This window comes from Kryptolebias marmoratus, linkage group LG14 (assembly GCF_001649575.2).
Source record: "Kryptolebias marmoratus isolate JLee-2015 linkage group LG14, ASM164957v2, whole genome shotgun sequence".
Taxonomy (NCBI): Eukaryota; Metazoa; Chordata; class Actinopteri; order Cyprinodontiformes; family Rivulidae; genus Kryptolebias; species Kryptolebias marmoratus.
The window spans coordinates 14,966,726-14,989,601 of record NC_051443.1 but is presented as its reverse complement, the minus strand read 5'-3'; the positions used below and the strand labels follow the sequence as shown (position 1 = coordinate 14,989,601).

Below are 22,876 nucleotides of genomic sequence, written 5' to 3'. Positions count from 1 at the left end.
GCAACTTTCATTTATCTTCATGTTCAAAACACAAAAACCATGCATTTGTCAAATACTGGTGTTTGTGAAATGCACTTTAGGCAGTCATAAAACCTTTGAATCTTTGCAACAAAAGCAGCAGGTGAATTCTATAATAGGGTCAAAAACAAGTCTAGCGGGACTTTTAGCTCAAACCTGCAGACTGATGAGAAAGAAACTTCTAACCATTACAGGATGTTCTGACTACACATACATACAAGTAAACTTACTGCAGCATTGAGACACCCAATTATCACCATCCTGTCCAATGATCTGTACAGTTACATCAACACCTTCAGCATCAGCAGTATAAATTTTTACAATTTGTGCAGAACGTGAAACTTTATATATAGCACTCATTATCAGCTGCCAGGAGGGAATTCAGATTTATAGAAGAATTCTTACTTGCAGTTGAGTTTTTCAGATCAAAAAGGCAACGCATAATTACCATAAAACTGATAGGAAACAGTAAATGGTAATAAGAGTATAGAAATAAATAGGATTAGTCCTGTGGTTATTAGTAGTAGTGCTTATTATCTGATTGGAACAGAAATGCAATTTTTCATAAAATCAGCAAAACCACTGAAAATAAGCCAATACATAACAAGGCAGACTGCAGCTTTCATTTGTTGAAATTTATTTTTCACATTTTTTGAGTTTGTGTCATTTATGAGGCTCTGGTGTAACTTCTTGAAGATGTGACTCTTTGCATATACGCTCTAACTTGATTTATTTTGTTGCAGCGTTTTTATGTGCTTTGAAGGTTTGCTTTGATACATTATTTCATGTTTCCCTTGTAAATTTGTGATTCAGCTCTGCACCTGAGGGCCACCATAAATAACTCAAGTTGAACCAAAAAAACATCACAATATCAAGACAGACTAGTATTCCTTGTGTACAAAACCGCATCAAGGTGTTTCAAGTCTTTTTCTTCTGACTGTGAGCCATATGACAGCATTTTGCAGCTGAAACACTTTATGCTGTTATTTTTTGTGTGGCTTGTCACAATATTCACTCTGTAGAATGCTCTTAACGTCAGCACTCACACATTTCTGTCATCCACAGCTGTTAACAAGATTCAAGAATAACAACAGCCTTAAGGTGTTTATGCTGTAGTGTCTTCAATTATCAGGAGAGCTACCTGCCAGGTTGTCTAATTCCTTGCAAGGCAAAAGTGTACACTAACAAGTGTGTTTATTCCTGTCAGCTGTTTTTTTCTGCCCAGAGGAAAGCGCAAACTTAGATTCACCCGAACCCTCCTAATAGGCTTTATTTATTTGACATTTATTTAACTTAGGTTGGCTTGTTCCCCACTTTTCCATGATATAGTTTGTGTGTTCAGTTCCCAAATTCAGTCATAATAGTCTTTGTTCCTTTTGGAAGGAGGTTTTCTGTCATGTTGGGTGGAGAAGGAGGCAAACCCAGAGCGCAGACTCATTTTCAAAAAGGAAAACTAGTTCATAAAAAATAAAATCAAAAACAAAGGCTGACGTGGCAGCAAACCCAAACATAACAAAATCCAAAACTGAGACACAAGACGAGAGGGACAACCAGACAGCGCATGAAGCGACAACGACCCAGCAGTGAGTGGAGGAGATGACCGGGTTTTAAAACAGAGGGTAATTAGGAGAAGTGGGCACAGGTGAGATGATTACAACTAGGATCAGGTGAAGATGGGCGTGGCAGGAAAACAAGATACTGACTGAGGAGAAGTGAATGATGACACGAAACAAAGATACAAGGAACAAGAACTGAACTAAGACGAGGAAAACACAGGAACTTAATAACAGAATTAAAGAAACCATAAACTCATTACAACCCCCCCCCCCAGAACCTGACATTTTCAGTTTCATTAAATGTTCTTTCTTCTTTTATCTCTCTTTTAGCTTCACAAAATATCAGTTTCTGTAAACCAAGTTGTAGAGTCTAAATTTGTTTTTTGCACAATCACTGTTTATTCTCATTACTTTTTTATCCTGTCCTTTTATCCTGACCTAACCAGATCAAGTTGGTATTTTGTGAAAGAACATTAACAAAAACTGCTGAGATTTAATTTCCAATGAATAGACATGGACTGTAAATGGTTAAAGAGCAGCTTTGCAAATTAAATCCACAATGTTAATTAAAATGTAAGAAAACAGAATATGTGGGTCATTGTATAAATAGACTTCAACAATTTTTTTTTGGTCATGTCAAAAAATTGAATGTTTTTATCCTAATAAATAACACAAAAATGAAACAAATAGTTTTTTTTTTTTCATCAAAATAAAGTGTTAACAATGTATTAACACAAAGTATATTTCTCAGTATGATCAAAATATGTTTGCAACAATCACTTATACCTTTATTAATCTTTTAATGGGGATATTATTGATTATATTTGAGGTATTTTCTTATTGATAACAAGTTCCAGTTCATAGTTTAGTTTTGTTTTAGATTTAAGTTAAGAAAGGAAAAAAATAATAATAAAAGATTTAGCTTTAGGGATGCCTCTCGCCTCTTTTGTGTTAAAGTTTGCCAAACTAAAAGTTACTGTAACTACACTAGTTCAGTGGTGAACGTATCCTCGTGAGACGGCAACTTTAAAGAATGCTTTCACTTGAATCACACTGTAGGATGATGTAAAAAGCTGTACTGAATTTAACTTTTAAGCCTAATTTACCTTATCTGAAAACAGTGGAAAATAAATGCATAAATATAAATGTGTAAAACAAAAATAATAATAACAATATTGGAAAGTATCACATATCTTGAATTCTTGAACACATAAGCATACAGTTTATATCAAATTTTTCTTTTTTTTTATCTTCACAATTTCTTTCATTTTTTCAAATGACATTTGACTCTAGAAGTTTGTTACTTTTAACACAAATATACTTGTTTTAGATGAAACTATGTGTCTGTATTTCTGTCCTACCTGGTCTCCCAGTTTTCAAGGGCTTTCTGCCTGCCAATATAAAATGATGTAAACTGTTCAGGAATTTTAATCACATCTCACACACAGTGCTGATGCAAGGACAGCACTTTATGAGCGCTGTCTTTCTCCAGGTTTCCTGAGGCACAAGTTTATTTTTTGTGACTGCTGTTTGGTAATTAACTGGGATCTAAAACTCCTGCTTGAGCTGATTTGGGAGGAGAGGTGTAGCCAAGGCTGTGCTAATGCAGATTAGACATTGCTGTGTGCTCATTTTGGAAGTCAGGAAATGGTTTCCTTTAAAAAACATTTCTATAAACCTTGTTCAGAAACATTCTGATGACCAGGAAAAGCATTAGGGTCTGCACATGACTCTTTAATTTCAGCCAATTTTGTTTTTCCAGTAGTCGTACAGAGATCTCTTTTAATACATGTCTGCTAGCTGACATCACATTACAAATTTCTTGTGAACAAAATGGAATATATTTGGATAGCTTGCAAAGGAGAAATTGCAGAACTTAAAATAGGTGGAGCTGTATGTATAAAAACTGACTACATGCAGAGAGAGTGGGAAAAAGAAAAAAGAGAATACTTAAATAGTCAATCCTAATTTCTTTCTCAGGGCACTGATTCTGCCATTAAAAGTAATCTTTGTTCATTAAAGTTACATATTTAGAGGTTTTTTTTTTTCCATAAAAATAATCCCTTTATGGTTTAAATAGCTTAGAATTATCTCCACACATAAGACTCATTTACTAACTGGGGACTATAATTATGCAAATTAACCCCAACTTACCTTTCCAATGCATGCAGCTTATCCTCTTCATCTGCAAGAAAGCCTGGTTTGCTGCTCCAAAGAAGGTGACAAACCACATACTCTATTATCCAATTTTCAAATCTTGGATTCCTCTTTAAATCGTCTTCTTACAACTCAGTCTCTCAAACTAGAGATGTGAACAGAGGAGGTGAGACAGACTCAAGAGGGAAGGGAAAAAAGGTGATAGCATTTAACAAAACGAGCCACCCTTGCTTTGGGACTGCTGTCAACACACTTGTAACATCTAACCATTGATTTCTTGCAGCCTACCACTGTATTTTATTATTTATGTCAAATGATTTTTAAAGGTGTCTTTAACAACATGTCGCACCCATTTAACATGTTGCAGGTAGCAAAACGAGTTCCCCAATGGTGCACAAGTGCGTCCTCGCTTTAAATTTCTCCAGCAGGCTTCTTCTCTCCACACTCCTCTGCTCCAGGTGTTCTACTTTGCGAATTGAATTGTAGGTCTGTGACTTTGCTTGGGGTGAATTGTAGTGAAATGTTGGTACAAGTGAAACTTCCGTACTGAATTTTAAATTAGTTAAACAGAACATCAGATAAAATACATCATGGTACATTGCAATGCATCATTATTTTATTTGCAAAAAAACAAGACAAACTCCGTGTGTGATGTCTGTAGTATGTGCAAAGTCATGATGCAAGGTAATTTGCTAGCATGCCTTTTTATGTTGGGAGTGGAAGCAGAAAAAAAGGATTGCTGGGAATTCCCACTTGTTGGGCCAAAGAGAAAAGCCCCATAATTCTCCACCACAAAACATTTTCCTCATCAGTGCAAGGTGTAACAGCCACTATTAGATAAACTAGAGGCATAAGTTGCTACTGGTTTCAGTTTGAATACTTTGAAAAGACCAATTTGTTACCTTTTCTTTAACCTCTGATTCTGAATGCTGCAGTAGGAGCAGTGACCCTACACAATTATACAAACACTATTTTTGTCCCACATAAATTACTCCAACAATATTGTCAAAACTAATAAGAACAAAAAAACATATAATGCAAAAAGCAGCCAGAACGGTTAAAAGAGAATTTGCTTTTTACGTTGCATTTTACACCTTTGTTTAGCGTTTCGACTTGACCAAAAAAAATTTTAAATGTGGTTTCAGTACAAACATTCACAAAAAATGTTTTAAAAGAGTGCAACAACCATTCCAAAAAGACATCCAAACTCCCCAGAATACAAATCTGATAGAATCGGATGGCATCTGTTGGAAACAAGCCTAATACAGACACCGCTGAGCCCAGGGGATCTATTGTTAATCTTCGAGTGCAAGATGCTCCAAGACATCCATAGAGATTCTTTGTCAAAGCCCTTGGTAGTTCAAGCTGTTTTGACAGCTAAAGGGGCTTCTACTTCAAAACAACTTGGTGGTCATAATTTTTTAAACAACTGGTGTAGTTGTAAACAGTTTCAGATTGGTTTGACAATAATACAATATTGAAATTAAGTGTAAGATAAAAACGGTATTTTGTTCAGCGCTAGACATGAATGTATTTTTTTTTGTAAATGGAAACTGTACAAACAAGCCTTGCTCTTCTTATTAAATATAACATTTTAATGAGAAATAGATTATTATATGAAACATTCATTTAAAATTAGCTGATATAATAATCCCAACAGAAAAGCAAAAAAATTACATAGGCAAGGTATTAGGTGTAAAAACTCTCAGACAAATTTATGAATACATGTACAGTAAGCAACACTGTGGTAGCATAATGCCATACGAGTAAATGTGCTTGTATTATGGACCTTTCAAGTGGCTCAAAACTAAATTGCAATATACAACAATATAAAAACAGTCAGAGATGGTCATGAACCAAATTCAGTACATAAAACATGAGTGCCCTGTATTTTGTGCTAATGTTTTTGGAGGGCTTTTTTGAAATCCCCTTTAAATACTGATATTTTATGATAATGTTACGGTAGCACAGCATTGTTACTGCAATAGAGATCCTATTTACATGTCTATTGTACAACAGGGAGGAAAAAAAAAACATCCACCATTAATTTAATATCTGTTGTCTTTGACTGGTGGTCAAGTTCCCCTCATGCACAAGCCTCCTTCAAGGTGTTAGTGTACCAGAGGGGCTAAAAAATAAATTTAATTAACAGGTAGGGTCTTAAATCCTGGAACTATTTAAAGTCATTACTCTATGTAAAATTTAATTTTTTCGTTGTTTTTTTTTAACTCTGAACAGATTAAAGGGATTGATAACAGGCACTTAATAATAATAATAATAATAATAATAATAATAATAATAATAATAATAATAATAATAATTTGTAACAATTCATTTGGATAATCCAAAACTGATACTTGACAGTCAAGGAAATTACACCTCAAGCCATTAAAGCATTCTGTTAGTCAGCTCAGCTCTGCCTTGTTATGGATACATCACTTGTTTCATAATGGATACATCAAATATTTCACAAAGTACATCATGTAGAATCTGAATTTACTTGCATGGCAAGTGCATTTTCTCAGGGTAAATATTTTTTAATCAAAAACAGCAGGTTGTGTACCTGGAGGAGAAGCCAAAAATGTCATTTGATTTGGATTGTCACACTAGTTACAGCATTTTGAAAACAGTTTGCACATCTGACTGCATATCTACAGTGAAGATAACAATTTAACATGCATAAACACCAAACAACAGCACATATACTGTCAATGTTTTTACTTTAGTTGTATTGGAATTGTTTCATCTCAAAATCATTTGACAACAACTGAGGATGATTATTTGGTGATTCACACTCAACAGGCTTCCTTCCATGTAGATGTGAACGCGCCAATATGCTCAACAAAGCTAGTACAAGCAAAGAGTTACAGCATGTCAATCAAAACATAGCATTATCATGCTTTTAGTGTAATGCTAATGCTAATCTTTTCACTTAAAGTTGCAGATGACAATTTTCCAAATGACACAGTCTTGATGAAAGCACTGCCGTACAAATTTAAATGAATGACACAGAGCTGAGCTTTTGTTGTCCTAATCCCCAGATTCTTAAATTATTTGGGCCGATTTTTTTTCAGCTGTTGGTTAATCCAAAATTTATTTAAAAATGTTGGTGTCTCAATAATATAAAAGCCAGCAGCTGCTACATAGGAAGAAAATAGTTGTAATTCTGGTGACACAACAGAAAATGCTTCTCTTTTCTTAAATAATAAACATGCTGTATAAGATAACAAGTTTCTGTTTTTTTTTTTTTTTTTTTTTTGAGATCCAGTAGCTGACAAGACCTGCAATGAAGCTAATAATAATAAAGACTTTTCAGTATTGGATTACCCAAATAAAGTGTGACCATCCATACATAGGTAGTGTTTCATGTTTCAGTTTGATGACTTTGAGTGTTAAACAAAGTTGCAGCTCCTTTTTATGCTCTTCAGCAACATGCAGAGAATGTTAAATTTTATATCTCAAAAGAAAATGACATTTTTACACATGGTCATCAAAAGCTTACAGAGTAACACTGCCAAAAAGGTATTATAAGCTTTAATATAAGATTTTTCTTCTTTGTCTTCTTCTTCTTTTCCTGCAGCACAAAATACAAATTCAATGGCTTTACAACACAATCTTGGTCAAGATAATACAGTATGCCTTCCCTTGTCATTTTACTTTTTGCTGTGCTCTTGTCTGAAATCATTTGAGAGAATGAAACAAAGACATATGAATGGAACAAGTCGGAATGAACTTTATGACTTACTGTATGTCTATACCTCAGAGAAGTGTATGGCTTTAAGTTGTCTTGCAAATGTGCCTGAATGATGAATGCTTTACACTTTGCTCTTGGTGCTTAAAAGCTCCACAAATCAGCAGTCACAACATGTACATTTTGCAAAGCTGTACAAAATAGCATTGATTGTTAAATCTTCAGACCACAATATTGCATTCACGCACCAGGAGGTACTGCCTTGTGAAAAAAAGAAAAAGAAAAAAGAAAAAAAAAAAACAGCTGGCATTTCAAACACAGGGGGGAAAAAGCACGCCAAATGCAAGATTCAGCAAAGACAGTGGTCAATCTCGAGTGACACATTCAATTAACAAACAGCACTAAGCATTAAGCCAAAAAAAAAAAGAAAGGGAAAGAAATATAGACATGCCCTCTCACCCATACACACACATTCACCCACATATATGTATATATAAACAGCTGGCTTTTGTTATTTGACATGAATATCCATTACCGCCCTGCTGTGTGCCTTATGTGTCAGAACAATGACAGAGTGCTGAATAACTCACAGAGAGCAATGCAGATTTACTGTGGGTCTGAAACATAATAAAGAGTTTATAAGTAATGTAGTGACTACTTATTCACTAGACCTATTTAATCCTTACAATGTATAAACATTTTAATACTAAACTGTCATTAATGTCTGAAATATTCTTCACGTTCGGTGAATTAAAATGATATCTGGTCTGCCCTTGTGTTTTTTTTTCTTTGCTCCTCTAAAAATGTCTTTTTTTCCTCAATAAAGAATGGCAGTTTCAGATATAATAACCTTTGATCCCTTAGATTATAATCAAGGCCTCCTTTTCACCAGTACATAGATTTAATATATTTTTTCCACTCTCTCTTTTAAGTTCTTTAAGGGAATTACAGACATGCTGGGACAAATATGATACAGTCCTTGTAATGTTTCCACTGATCTTCTTTATCTGCCAAAACAGCTTTTCATCAGTGCCGTTTCCTCTTTTTTTTTAAGAATTATACTTACAAAGTTAATATTACATCAAAAGGCAGAAAAGGTCAAAAAATGAAAAGGGAAAAATAAAATAAAATTAACATTCCCTCATAGTTAATTTGTTGGGTGTTCCTCTTTAGTTTCTTGTCCTTGTGTTAATATTATGCTCAACAGAGTTTAGCAGTCAGGTGATCTGATTGTTTTAGTATCTCTGTGCTGTACATGTCCAACGCATGGTTCACTCGAATCATCTCGCTGTTGTTGAGCTTCAGCCTGTGCTTCAGCATACAAGAGAACAGGTCCAGCTGGGGTTTGCCAGGTGCAGAAGGAGGCGCTAAACGGTTAATCCGATCCCTAATGTCCAGTAGCAGGAGCATAACAGATGAGGACGAGTAGAATTGAGTTCCTTGCGTGTACGACTGGTTAACCTGCTGTACGGCACTACGAAGCAGGTCAGCATTAAAGCGCAGGCTGTAACCAAACACCTGGATGTCAGAAATTTTTATGTAGATCTGCCGCTTGTTAGGGTCTGCAAGATCCACTGGACCCTGGCCCGTGTCATTGCGAAGGCCAGTTGGAATCTTAGCACGGCTACGCAGGTAAATGTGCACAGTCTCGAAGAAGGTCTTCCACCTGTTGCCCAACAGGAGAGTCCAGTTAAAGCACTGGGAGTTTTGCAGTCGTATTTTTTCCCAGCGCGGGTAACTATGTTCACCAAAGGGCATGCTCCAGCCTTCAGAATGGCTGCCACTAAATGGGTTGACGTAAACAAAAAACATGGGGTCAATACTGCTGTTTCGCATCTGACAGATCTTCATTGACAGACCAATTATCATGTGGAGGTAGTCCATCCGGTTTTTATTACTTTTCAGAGTCAGAGACATGCGCTTACGCCATCGTGGGTCAAAGAATGTCTCCAGTCGGATCTCATTACTAATGAAAGTGGTGTGAATGTACAATCGTGAATCCATTTTCTGTAACAGGTACTTCAGCTCCAAGTCCTGAAAGTCCAGATCGGTTTCAAAGCTAATAAACTGCTCACTACGTTCTGAATCCACATTCTGGGGCTCACAGCGGCCACGGTACAACTTGTAGCCCTTGTTACAGGAGCCACACTGTGAGATGTTGGCCAGGCTGCACATGGCACAGCTGTTGTTGCCACCTATGACACACGGAATGGGCCGCTGGCACAGAGTGACACCTGTGTGGCACACACATGTCCTTTGGCTTTCCAGAAAGGTCCCCCAAAATCCGTTCTCATTGCAGTACAGGAAAGACTGAACCCTGTTGAGCCACTGCATCACAGATCTGGAAAGAAAGAAGATGGAAAATGGGACAGACATATTACCAGTGATCAGAATTTTGATTAGATTCAAAATGTGACATTTATTAAATGGATTAAGTTAATGTAAAATAGAGTATAAAGTCAGAGAATTTTACAAAATGGTGTCCAAGTACGTGGGAAGCATTAATTGCTATTCTCATCTTGCTTTTTTCCCCTCAGGCATCTTCTCTTGTCATCTTGACAGTACTGTTACTTCTTTCCTGACTACAGAAGTTGAATTCTGATTCCTGATTTTTCAGAGCAGAAGTCTGGTCAAGGTTAGATTGACATGGAAGTGAACTTGTGCACTATTAATATTATTGATGACACTGCATCTTTTACAACATAAGCATCCGAAACAGTGGTGTCAGAAAGTTTTCAAACGCTTTTGAGGTTTTGCTATTTGTGGTCAATCAATTTGACTTTGGATAAAATTCAAGTTCTTTTTCTTGTTTTTACATACAGCAATAAGTAAAATTGTATACTTTTAAGAATCACAGAGCCCAGGAAGGGCCAGGTGTCAAAAGAAATGACCTGTGTTCGCTCACATTCATAAATTAAAATTGAGTTTTATTTATTTTTTATACATTCTTTTATAGGGTTATAGACAAAGAAAAAAAGACAAACAAATACAGCATTTTAACCAAGATATATTTAAGAAAAAACAGGACAAAGTAAAATGTTTACTTTAATACTGTATGTGCCATGTTAAATAGAAACTATCTCTCCATTATTGCATAGATGCTAAGGTCACACACCATTAAACAAGTTTGATTCTGAACATGAATAATTAAAGCCAGTGCATAAACTGGATGCAAATGATTTGGCTGGGAATAATGCAACTCCATATCTGTCACCATTAATCATTTACATGAAGACTCTTAAGTCCATTGTACCTGAAGGAAGCTACTGTACTAATAAAGAAAATGCACTGGCAAATCTATTTAGGGTTCCACTGTGAGTGTTTACCACAGGAATTTATGATGCTTATAATGCATGGGTGCCTGGTGGAGAAGTAAACATAGAACAATGATATGGTTGTTAAGTGTTATGAAGTTTTGAATATAGCAAATAAAGAGGTTTTGGTACCCATTTTTTTATTAGTTGATTTAAATATATTTATTGACATACTTTCTTTAAAATTCAAATAAGTGGTTATTATGATTCAAAACTTTTTTTTAATAAGTTTTGCTTGAAAGAGTCACATCATGTTAATAATAAATACAAGAAGTAACTTCCTCTTTTATTATGTTGGATCCATTTTGTGATTAAACTAAAAGCTGCGTGGGACCAGTTTAATATTGAAGCCCATTGCTACGCCTGCATGTCAGGATAATTAAATTCAATCAAACTTTCTATGTGAATGCATTAAGACCAGCTACATATTGCAGTCCCTCTATTTTTAACATAGGTATGAATACGCTGTTCATTAGTTCACATTCAGAATATCTGAAGCATAGGAATACATTTAAGCATGTTCCCTAGGCAACACAGCATCCCAAGAGCTTTTTCTTGTCTGTTTTCACTTCAAATTTTCTTCTTAAGCACATAGCAACAAATACCTGGAATCACAGAGCTCCGGCAAAGCAATAAGTTCTACTATCCCTTCTTTTATATTCCAATGTTGATATACTGTATGCAATCCTGACACTGAAAGTGCAAGTTTTAGTCTAAACTGAGGGCTGACTCGCCTATCTATAATATTTTAAGATTTTTATCTCAGGACTATTGAGCAATTGGTGATTTGGTAAACCCAACTGTGCCTTCACACTCATGTATTTTCTTTTATTTACCTGGCTTTCTGACAGAGAAAAAAAGGTATTTAAGCGAATAAGATTATAAGACAGTACAAGTCCAAACTAGCCTATGCATAACACTTTCCCTTAGGAAAACCACAATATTTTCCACTTGTTGATCAGACGAGAGGACTGTGCAGTGTTAAAGACTGTTATGTCAGTAGTGTAATCTGTGATCAAAGCAATCACTGGGGCTTCAGTATTTACAGCTGGGGGGGATATTCTCCCAACAGAGCAGTGTAGATGGTTTCAAAACCACTAGAGAATTCACTGAGTATGATTTTTACAGCAGCTCTCAAAGCACTCTACAATGCAAGGTAGCAGGTGGGTGACTGTGCTATTGTCTTTGTTGCAGGTTACATAGAGGAGGGCAAAATGATCTTAAATGGATTCTGTTCTGATGAAATCCAAAGTAATGGTATTTATTCTTCAACACTTTGGCAAGGCATTTATTTATTTTTACTATTAATGTTAATATTTTTTACATCTTTATTAGCATCTTTTTTATTATTTTTTTTTTACTAGCAAATTAAAGACATACTTAAAAATCTCCCTTAGCAAGTCTGGCTCAGACCAAGAAAATACTAAATGCGGTTTCTGCTTTGCTCAGATTCCCTTGTCCCCTGATCACTAGTTAAAGCCTGTTAAAAAAAAGGTAATGGTTCTCTAATGGTCATGAGGGGCACTTTACTTAAAAAAGTGACATGGGTATAGAGGAGTTGATTTAAATAGATCCATGTCATACCAGACTTACTGCATAGGCTAAAAACTCATTTTGTGATAGTAAAATGAATGTACAGTGCAAAGCTTTTTTAAAAAAACAGAAAAAAATATAACAATGCACCAGTTATTATACAGCCAAATAAAGTGACAAAAATATAAACATGTTTGATCTAGTAGGAACAATGAAAAAAAGACTATCGGACATAGAGAGTAGGGAAATGACACCCTGCACAACAACAGCTCTGTAAGACCTTCCTAAAATATGTGATGAAAACAAATAAGTCCACCATCTGATGCAAAGCTGTTTCACACCAGCAAACAAATAAACACGCTGCTCTTATTTCCTGTGCCATCAGGCACTCTTGATGTTTACTCCATGGAAGAGGAAGCACATACTGCAGCTCTTTGATAACACTTCAGAACAAACCCTTGCCAACTCTCTCAGACAAATGTGGGTGTGCTCCATTTTCTGTCAGGGGCAGTTGACAACGGCTGATTTTCAGACCACTTAAATTAATATTTAACCAATTCTGCTTCCATTTACACAGAGACGCCACCTACGCTGAATAGCTTTCGAGACATTTCTGGTGGCAGCCGGTATCTTGCTATAGTTTGCATGGTGTTTTCTGATTTACTACAGTAAATATGGGACATTCTTGGCATTTCCTGTAGTGCCGACACCATGGCACATCAACGGCAAGGCTCTTAAGCTGCAACTGCAGTAGGTGGTGACAGATGTGTGCAATGACCTAACAAGAAAACTCCCACAGCTACATTTTCTTTTCAGTCTCCTAAGTAAAATACAAGAGTGAGCTATAGTGTTTTGGGCATGTGCAAGCCTCAGCACTAAGTTGACTTGATGTAAAGTAAAAACACGGCCATAAGCTAAAATCTATTATAGATGACCCGCTCACTGTTCATGGTTCAAAAAGTGCCATTTAAAATAAACCCACGAATCAATTTAAGGATTTTTTTTCCGACAAGTGTCTAATTTTTTTGCTTATTTTTTTCACCTAAAATTCATGTACATTTAAAAAAAAAAAGATATCTAAATCTTTGGTTCATTTTGTTGAGTAAATCTACATCAAGGTCATATTTCTACCCACCTCTCCCTAGGCATCTGGTGGCTGGGATTGTGGTGACAACGGATGCTGAGGCTAAAGAGCTTGCGGGCGGTGCGCTGAATCTTGAGCCGCTGGATCTCTAGGGAACTCTGAAGGAGTCTGTAACGGGCCTGCAGGTCCCAGTCACTGCCCCACAGAAGATGCACACTGCTGATGGGCAGGAAATGAGTTGAGGGGAGCCTCTTCAGGAATGACTTGAACTCATCTAGGAATGAATGAGGGAATAGGTCGCACAGTGGAGAGGTAAAGATTGAGAAAAATAAATACATAAGCACTTTCTATACTGTAACTTGCATGCATACAAACAGTACACAATGTGTCCATGTTACTGTAAAAGTATTAAAAAGAACAACTGAAAGGAAAATTGCAGAAACTCTTAGTATTGTGAAAAGAAGAATTGTTTTGTAGATTACATACTTTTTTTCTTGTCTTTAAAGGCTGTTATTATTATGTTCTTTGGTGTCATTGGGTTTGATTTTTTAGATTGATTCTGATGTATGTGTAGAAAAATAAGACTCTCAAAGCAGTAATCATCCTCTTTTCTGTGCTCTTAGTAAGATTACGACTCAGACATTTTTTTCTTTTAGCTAGTGATGATTGTCCTTGTGTTGCTCCTACAGCCTTGAATCATACTCAGTTCTTTCTTCTCAGACCATGCTGTTTTCAAAAGTAGAACTCTGTTTTGTCACTTGTGGGCTTGAAAATCTATCTGAAAGTCTTGCAAATAAGAAGAACAAAATTTTATTTTTGATTTGTGTGCTAAGTATCATTGAGTGAAATGTTATATTCAAAATAAAATGAAGCACATTTTTAGAAATAATAAAACAACATTTTAAATGAAATCTTTTTAAATTAGTTTATATGAAAAAGTTACAAACAATTAATCACTTACTTGTTGTAAATAGATCTTTGAATGATCTCAGTTTGGAGAAACAGACTTTAATTCTGAAAGGATTAACAAGCTAAAAAAATCTTAATGGTCCATGTGAATGCTTTATTACAACCCTTTACATCACTGATAGTTTTGGGTTACATGATTATTCCAGCAGGAATATCATGAATTTATGGCCAGAAGTGCAACATGTTTCACTGGAAATGTTACAGCTAGCTGCTGATGCTAACTGTGCTTGCAGAAAGACTTTGATATATAAAAAAACATGTATTAAGAAATTAACAGCATTCTAATTGTTTATAAAATAGTGTTTACATGAATCACTATTGTTTTAGATTTAAGCTGTTTTAAGTTGGGAACTCTTTGTGTTGCTGTGATTAGCCGTAGCTCATCAACCCAGTCAGGACTGAACTTTATTTATTAAAACTAAGGTTGTTCAGAGCTATCTACAACAGGTATAAAAGTAATTGCTCATAACCTTTCCATGCAACACTATTGCACAATATTTGACCTGTTGTTTTAATACCCTAAATGTATTCACAGCGTTGTCTGTTTCAAGCTTAAAATAGCTCAAAAGTGAAAGCAACAAACGTATTGGGCATTCTATCTCCTGCTTCCATAGTTTCTATGACGAATAATACTTCTAGAAGCAAATGTACAAAATAAATAAACACACTTTTGCTCAGATAAAATGTCAAGGTGGAACGCTTTACATAAATATTCTTGGTGACTACAGAAGAGTTTGCCTCACCCAACTCTCATATTTAAATGATGCATCTGCAAAACATGCCAGTCGTCTCTTACAGCTGTCCCTGAGACATTTTAACAGTATTAACCAGAGTTAAGACTTCTTTTTCAGCCATAGCTGAGAAATGTCAGAAATTCCTCCACCCTCCTTCCAGGCATGTCAGAGCTTCTGTTCCCTTTTTCTTCAAAGACGCCAGAATCCTTCTCCTCCCCTGTTTTGAACTTGCCATAAACCTCCACCCAGCTTTCAGACATGTCAAATGCCTTTCACCTCTTTTCCTCGAATAACCAGGGCATCACCAGCACCTAACGTTCAGCGTTATCTACTTGAAAAAACACCTCCATTATCAAGTTATGTTTCAATGGCAGTTCAATAGTACGCAAATTCCTTTATAAAAGCTTAAACGTCTTGTATCCATTCCTTTATTGAGCCACCAAAACAGTCCCAGAGACTCTTATCTCAAGCCACACAGCACACCTTATCACAAGATTACGGCTCTCAATTTAACAACACTTTACCTTTTGTGCCATTGCATCTCACTTTGTTAGCTCACACCAATAATCCATATTTCCAACTAATGTTTTTAAAACCTATCAGGTTGTACATATAGTTGATTTCCCAAATGATTAGTAATTAATGGTAAGTAGGACAGAATGGGAGACAATATTGAGGAGGTAGATCATTCCTCTAGTCAGTAAATTTAAGATGGCAACAGTTCTCCGGAGTACAGATGCATAGATAATCTGTGATTATTCAAAGAGGAAGAAAATTCAATGTTTATATAATCATAAAGTATCTGACTGTATATTAGTTTAGTGTCTTCTTTCTCTATACTTTTTTTTGCTATTTAGCAATAAATTTTGCACTCCCCTTGCACTAATTTGTGCACTCTCAAGCATTGAAGTTTGCCTTCAGTCATAATAACTAATTCTTTCAGGAAGGCTGACTTGTTTCCTGATATAGTTGTGCCTATTTAAACAGCCACATTTTGTGTCAAACACGGATGTGGGCAAAACCTGTGCTGCTCTGCAGCGATAATTGCAGTTAGACAGATAACTAGATTAGCTAGTTTGCTCATGTGTGCTCACCGACTGCTGCCGAGGCAAACTAAGAGAGTGTGTAGCTGTAATTACTGGAATAGCCTTAATATGACATGTCACTGTGACTGAAGACAAACCTGCTTGCATGTTTTTATGATAATGGCTGAGACGCATTAGTTTATACTTGGAGTAACACTAACGACATGCAGCAGTTCAGTGTGTACAGTGAAGTGGCACCGCTTGTGCAGCTAATCTCTTGTTACTGAAGAAACTTTACAGCTCCTGTAGAGCTTTGGTGGCATGTGTGTCATATCTAATGAAAGTGCTAGAAGTTCAAGCTTAGACAGCAACATTATTTTATTATTTACTGCTATAAATGAGAAATTTTTATAGGGGTGATTAGTATTCACAGCTCTGGTATGTAAACTGTACATGGTACATGAACTGAATATCCACAGAACAGCTTTCATCCTCAAATTCAGCTTTAGTCCGAGCAGCAGCCATGTTAACAGACTGTGCTGTGCTCACAGCCAATGACTTTACACAGGCAAAGCTCTGCCTCCTGATAGGATTACTGAGCAATGAATGCATCATGTCCAGTGTCAGATCATCTTCTTTCTGTACCTGGAGAACAAATCCCTCTACTGGCAGTATTAAAGCACACTAACTGTCAATTTTGATTGGGGGGAAGCAATAAAATACCACAGTGCAGTGCACAACTATTTTAAAGAAACAATTAAAATGTGTAATGTGTGACATCACACAGAAAACAAAAAACAAACAAATCTTAGAACTCATGAAGACCTGAATTTCATTGCTGTGACTTTGTTTAAAAAAACTGTACGTCTACTGCGGGTCATCTTAAGAACGTCTGTGGCTCATTATTTTAAACAAATTGAAAGCTTCTTGACATTAAGGTTACACAGAGCAAGATTACCTGTCTGTGAAATGTGATATAATAGTCTGTTATATATATATATATATATATATATATATATAACACTAACGACATGCAGCAGTTATATATATATAGCTGCATGTGTATGAGTCACTGAAAACATACTCACTGAAAGAAAACAGTAAATACATAACTTATATGTTCAGGAAAAAATACTAGGTTTCTTTTTTCCAAGTTTTTTTTTAATTAGAAGTGCATGTGCATATTAAATTATTTATGTTTTTATCTGCAAGTGACCTTAACGACAAACATCACCTCTTTTTCCATAGAATATAAAAATATGCATCTGTTTCTTGCAAACTGAACTGGGGCATACTTATGTAAATAACATTAAAATTAAATAGATTTAGCAGAACCAGGTGCTTTGGATCTAGACTCTGAGTGACTAAAGTGTCCCTTCCATTGTGTCCATTTCTAATGCTGCATGTTTATTTGCATGAGCTTTCACATTGCACCACTACCCCCCTGCACTTCATGCACCTGGATCTTTTGCAGCACTATGAGTTTTCCTTGCTAAATATATATCAAAAGGAAAAAAAAAAAAACAGCTTTACTCTGCTCAGATTATTGCAAGACTACAGAATCTTAGAGGAGTTTCCAGCTTACCAGAGTTTTCAAAGTCTTTATAAGAGGCCGCCCAGGACTCTGACATCACCAAGAGGGTGTTCTCCATAATCTGGATGTCAGTGATGGGACAGTTGCACTGGGGGTAGTCTTCGGCACACTGACAGATGCACTGGTTGTTTTGGCACACATACTCCCCCTCTCCATTACACATAATGTAGCTCAGAGCTGACTGGACAAACTTCTCCTGCAGGTACTCTGGGAATATGACCTGAAGGCCTGCAAGACACAAGAATCAGAGGTTTTAACAGAAGTAGCTTAAAGGAGAAAGTGACAATCTTTCAATACATGATAGGCATATGGTATCTTTGTACAAAATTAAAAACACACAAGGGAAAATAAAGTTGAGCATAAGTGGCAAAGAACGGTCTGCAACTGAGACAGCTTTGTGTTCTCAGCAATCATTTATTTCTCTAAAGGATGTGCTTGAAAGCTTACCTCTTTTTAACTTGAGCTGTCTGTGGTGAGTCACTCGTGAAGTGACAATGAATGACAGCGATAGATGCCTGCTTTTCTGTGATGTATTGGCTTATTAAACTAAGATTTTTTTTCCCTTTGCATGTGATATTTAAATATGTATTTTGATGTGTGTTACCATATGTTTTCATTCAGCTAAATGCATGTTAATAGATATTATTGTGCATATTTTAGAGCTTTCCAGTTCACTCTTTAATATCACTGACAAGGTGTTTATAATTTTTAGAGTCCAAGCCAATCCATATCTCACTCTGGGGATCTCACAGAACTGAAGCTTGGACATCTAACAGCACAGGTTTTCTCTTCAGTTCAGACCGGGGGAAATAAATCCCCGGCTCTACAAGCCACTGGATTGGAAAAGAACTAAATAGATTTTTCCTTCTTGTATGAAACAACATCTCGAAGAGGCCATATTTTCTTAATAGGTTTTACTTGAGCACAAATAGTGCTTCTGCAGAAAATATGCAACCAGGAACCACAACAAAACATATTACTGAGTGATGAATAATTGCATTATTCTTCCTGCTCACATATTATTTTCACCTTTGGGTGAAAGGCGGAATCCATTCATGCAAAGTCAACATAATGCAACCAAAATGAAAGGGAAAGTAAGCATATAATTTCATACTGTACACATGAATCACTTTCAGGATGTTGTCATGGAGTCAAATGGTCTCTCATTATGCATTTGCATGCAGCAATTAATCCTCCTTATTTTCACCCACAACAAACGCTAAACATAACTGTGGGTAATTTAGAAACAGATGAAAGTCCTAATGATTTGAATCTGAAGCACAGCACAACTTCAGCAGTCATTGTGATGACACTTTGTGGGAAAAAAAGAGAAAAGAATGAACGCTGTGTTTTAGTTATTCATGGAGCAAAATTTTGTTTTTAATGTAAACACTTATAAGGAGCCATCTTTGTTTAAAATTTTTACTTAAAGTCACAGTTGAAACCCTTTGAAGTGGGGCTCTGTGGAAAGGTTATTTGCAATATTATCTCATACATGGTATGTAGCTCTTTGAACTGACTCAGTCTGAAGAAACAGTTTAGTTTTGACTGGTTTGCTTTCCGCAATGAGTAAGACATTAAATGTTCATAATTGTCAACCAAACCTTTTCTCTACCCCACTTCTCACCTTATAATAGCTGGAGATAACACCCTGTGACCCACAACCCTGCACAAGTGGACATGGGTGATGGATAGACGAATTGTCTTTAAGACCAAATCTGAAGGTACCGCAATGCCTTATCCTTTGTTTGAAATGTGTACCTACTACTATTATTATTATTTTTAGTATTCCTTTATCTGTTTATTTGCATAACGATAACTTCTGTTCTTCTCTGTACCTTATCAAAACCAGTGTCTATCTGTGATGAAGGGAACTGAAGGAAGCATGGATGGAGCGAGTACAGAGGATAGATAGATCATGTCTGACCACAAAAGACTTGGGTTGCCCTGGGCTTTTTCTCCATCAGGCCTGTCTGGATCCAATATTCATTTAGCTTGATGTATTCCTAGGCTTGAAACTTTAATGTGATTTGTGGGAAAATCCAGATGGCAAGTTCACGGATCAACGCTGCTCCCTGACAGTGCTGGTGCCAGCGGCCGCCTGCACAATAACACCGAGTGACTCGGTCTCTCCCACCCCTCATCTACCCTTTTCCATCTAACCATACCTTCAACCCTACTATCAACACATACACATATTTCCTTTTTTTTCTATCAGTGTGTTAGCACTGCAAGATTGCAGAAGCAACCATTTGAGATTCTGACATTCAGCTTGGCACTATCAGTTTTGCAATCTCTTGTTTTTCCACTCTCCCTTTTTTCCTCAGCATTTCTGTCCATTCTCTTCCCATGCGCCTCACTCTGCTTCTTACTCTGTCTCTGTACACATCTTCTACTGTCTTACTTCATTACACTCACTCCTACTCCCAACGCACATATCTGTGTGCCCCTTAACTCCACCCCATCATCCTTTGGCTCTCATTCACTCCATCAATCACTCTTTTTCACTCCTGTTTCTTCACCTCTTTTGCTCTCCTCTCCGTTCTTCTGCTGAGTACGCATTTGAGTATTGGAAGTTTCAGGCCTCATCTGGTCTTCCCACTCCAGTGCAGAAATGATGTCACACAATAGAAGTAAAATCAGTCAACATTTGTTAGCGCTGCGTCAAATGAGCAGGAGAATTGGAGCCCTCAGGCCAAAAATAAAAGGAGAAACCAATCAGAGATAAAAAACATTTATCTTTGTGACTTACAAAGCTTTGCTAGGTTAGTGCAATAACATGTGACAAAATTGGAAATGATTGGGTCATAAAGCTAGTTTATATGACTCTGAGGCGGGTACGAGTTGGGGAAAACACTAGATATTGGAGTAGGGAGTTACACTTACCATCATTTAAGAGGAGATGATGAAATGAAAGGTACATATTGCAAAATCCATGCAGCTATTTGATAACCTCCAACTTCATGCTCTGTCAGTGCAAATAATTCCCTTCAATCTCAATGCCTGGCTGGCCACAAATAAATAGCACCACAAAATGGAACATAATCATGTTGCATACATAAAGGCTGATATATTTCACCAATATAGTTTGGAGAATATAGGCTCACAAATGTTCTATGAATGCTAAAAAATGGAGACTCTGCAACTGTGGCTTTGCCTTTTCATTATGTCTCTTTCATAAGTGCTCCTTTTTTTGAAAAACATGGTGATAGATAGGGAGTACAGACCGCAACTGAGGCTTGTAACTGCCTTGGCAAGCCTGCTTATTGGAATGCCATGCTCCGCCTCATAAGTTACAGTTTCATTAAAGATTAATTGACCATTGTGTGGCTGCAATTTCACAAAATAATCATTACTTAATCCACTGGTGCAATAAAGTGCATTACCTCAATGGGGGCATTAAATTACTACTGGAGGTTATCGTTGCAGCTATGATACAAAAATCCTCTGAACAAGAGGATGGTCTGCTTCTCCTATATCAATGGCTGCCCAGCCTTCCCTGCTGATCCTATTTTCTTAATGCAAAAGAGGGCATATTGTTTAAAAAGTTGCTGCGTTTGCCCGTTAAACTCAGAATCCTTTACTGCAACAAAGAGGTAGATATGCAGCTGAAGTAGCTATTTATCCACTTTTAATTTCTTTGCATAAAGCGATTTAGGTGTCTAACAGCGTGGGCGTGTTGGGCCCTGACAGAGGATAACATGTTCCACTGGAGCAATTCTCAGCTCTCAGAATATGTTAGCATTTTTTAAAGTTCTGAGTGAGCTGTACTTAGCATTCAAACAGATAATATGTTGATGTGTCTGTGCTGAGTAGATTATCAGAGATTATCATAAGTGCTCTAAGCACTCAAGGAAGCAGGAGCTTGTGTTGTCGAACAAGGCTGTTGACTTGCTATCTTTAGAGCCAGTTTTATTTGAGTATTTTTGTGTTAGTATGATCATTTTGGACAATTGGCTTTCTATTTTTATCTCAATGCTCCCTTGATGTCCAGATTGTAACATAGATTTTTGTTGTTGTTATTGTTGTTTGTTTTGTTTTTCTCATCTTCTAATATACATGTTTTCTCTGGCTTTTGAGTAAGTTTTATAAAGCATTTATTTTTAAAGAGTGCAAATATTTGAAAATAAGCAATATATATATATATATATATATATATATATATATATATATATATATATATATATATTATTCTGTGGAAACAGGTGGGTTGGTTACAGATAAATAAACAGATGTGTATGCGAGCCTGGAAGCAGAAATAACTGAGGGGACCCAGAGGTTATGGTACTACAAGGACTCTTTGAAATATAATGAAACCTAAGAAAACCAAACAAGAATTCAGGAAAAGCACAAGAACTAAAACAAAGACCCCAAACCATAAAAAGCGTAGATTTACTGTGTTGTTGGCAAGGTACAGAAGTTGCCATTTATTGTTGGTCAAACACAGGAATAACTTACCACCAGCAGACTGATTTATTCACAAATAATTAAACAGGTAAGCATGAAAATTATGTTCTAATACTAAATATGATTTTTTTACATGACAATTTTAAACTTTTAACACCAGCCATTTAAAAAGGTCTGTCTATAGCCCTGATAATATGTATCATATGTAGCACAAACTAAACAATAACAACAAAAAACCCAAACAAACAAACCAAAAAAAACATGTGGGTCAGTATTTACGCTATCTATGAAACTGACCTATTCATTTGTTCAGCACGCAGGTGTGGCAATTACTGCAAAATAATAAATTATGCATAAAAATGGTCTTGGCATTCAAAGATTGCTGTTTATGCTTTTTAAAATGCTGAAATTGCATGTTGGAACAAGATTTTGAAGGGAAGGCAAAGTGGAAAGGTAAATGCGCTCTCCATAGTGCTGAATTATTGTTACAGCATACACAGAAACATTAAAGGGGTCGAGGTCAGTCCACTGCACACAAACTTACTGGACTGCAAGTCAACTCACTGCACCTGACCAAGCCACAACATGTCAACTCCCTGAATATCATGCCAGGTCAATCAAGAGTTGCATGTTTATATATATATATATATATATATATATATATATATATATATATATATATATATATATATATATATAAATCAGATACCCTGCAGGAATAATTACCTGGCCAAAGGAGGAAATGAAGACCACAGATGTTAAGACTCGGAAGCTACTAACCATGCATGGAGGGT

General features: G+C 36.3%; 1 protein-coding gene across 1 annotated transcript in view; it reads right to left on the bottom strand.

Annotated features, from left to right (window-relative positions):
- Positions 1-6,808: 6,808 nt before the first annotated feature.
- Positions 6,809-22,876, bottom strand: part of brinp1 (bone morphogenetic protein/retinoic acid inducible neural-specific 1) — a 123,074-nt gene continuing 107,006 nt past the window's right edge. Inside the window, exons 6-8 of the mRNA XM_017407886.3 lie at positions 17,667-17,903; positions 13,405-13,627; positions 6,809-9,763 (exon numbers count right to left, since the gene is read on the bottom strand). Of these exons, the coding sequence (XP_017263375.1) occupies positions 8,623-9,763; positions 13,405-13,627; positions 17,667-17,903 (1,601 nt within the window). The 3' untranslated portion in view covers positions 6,809-8,622. The remainder of the gene's footprint in view (positions 9,764-13,404; positions 13,628-17,666; positions 17,904-22,876) is intronic.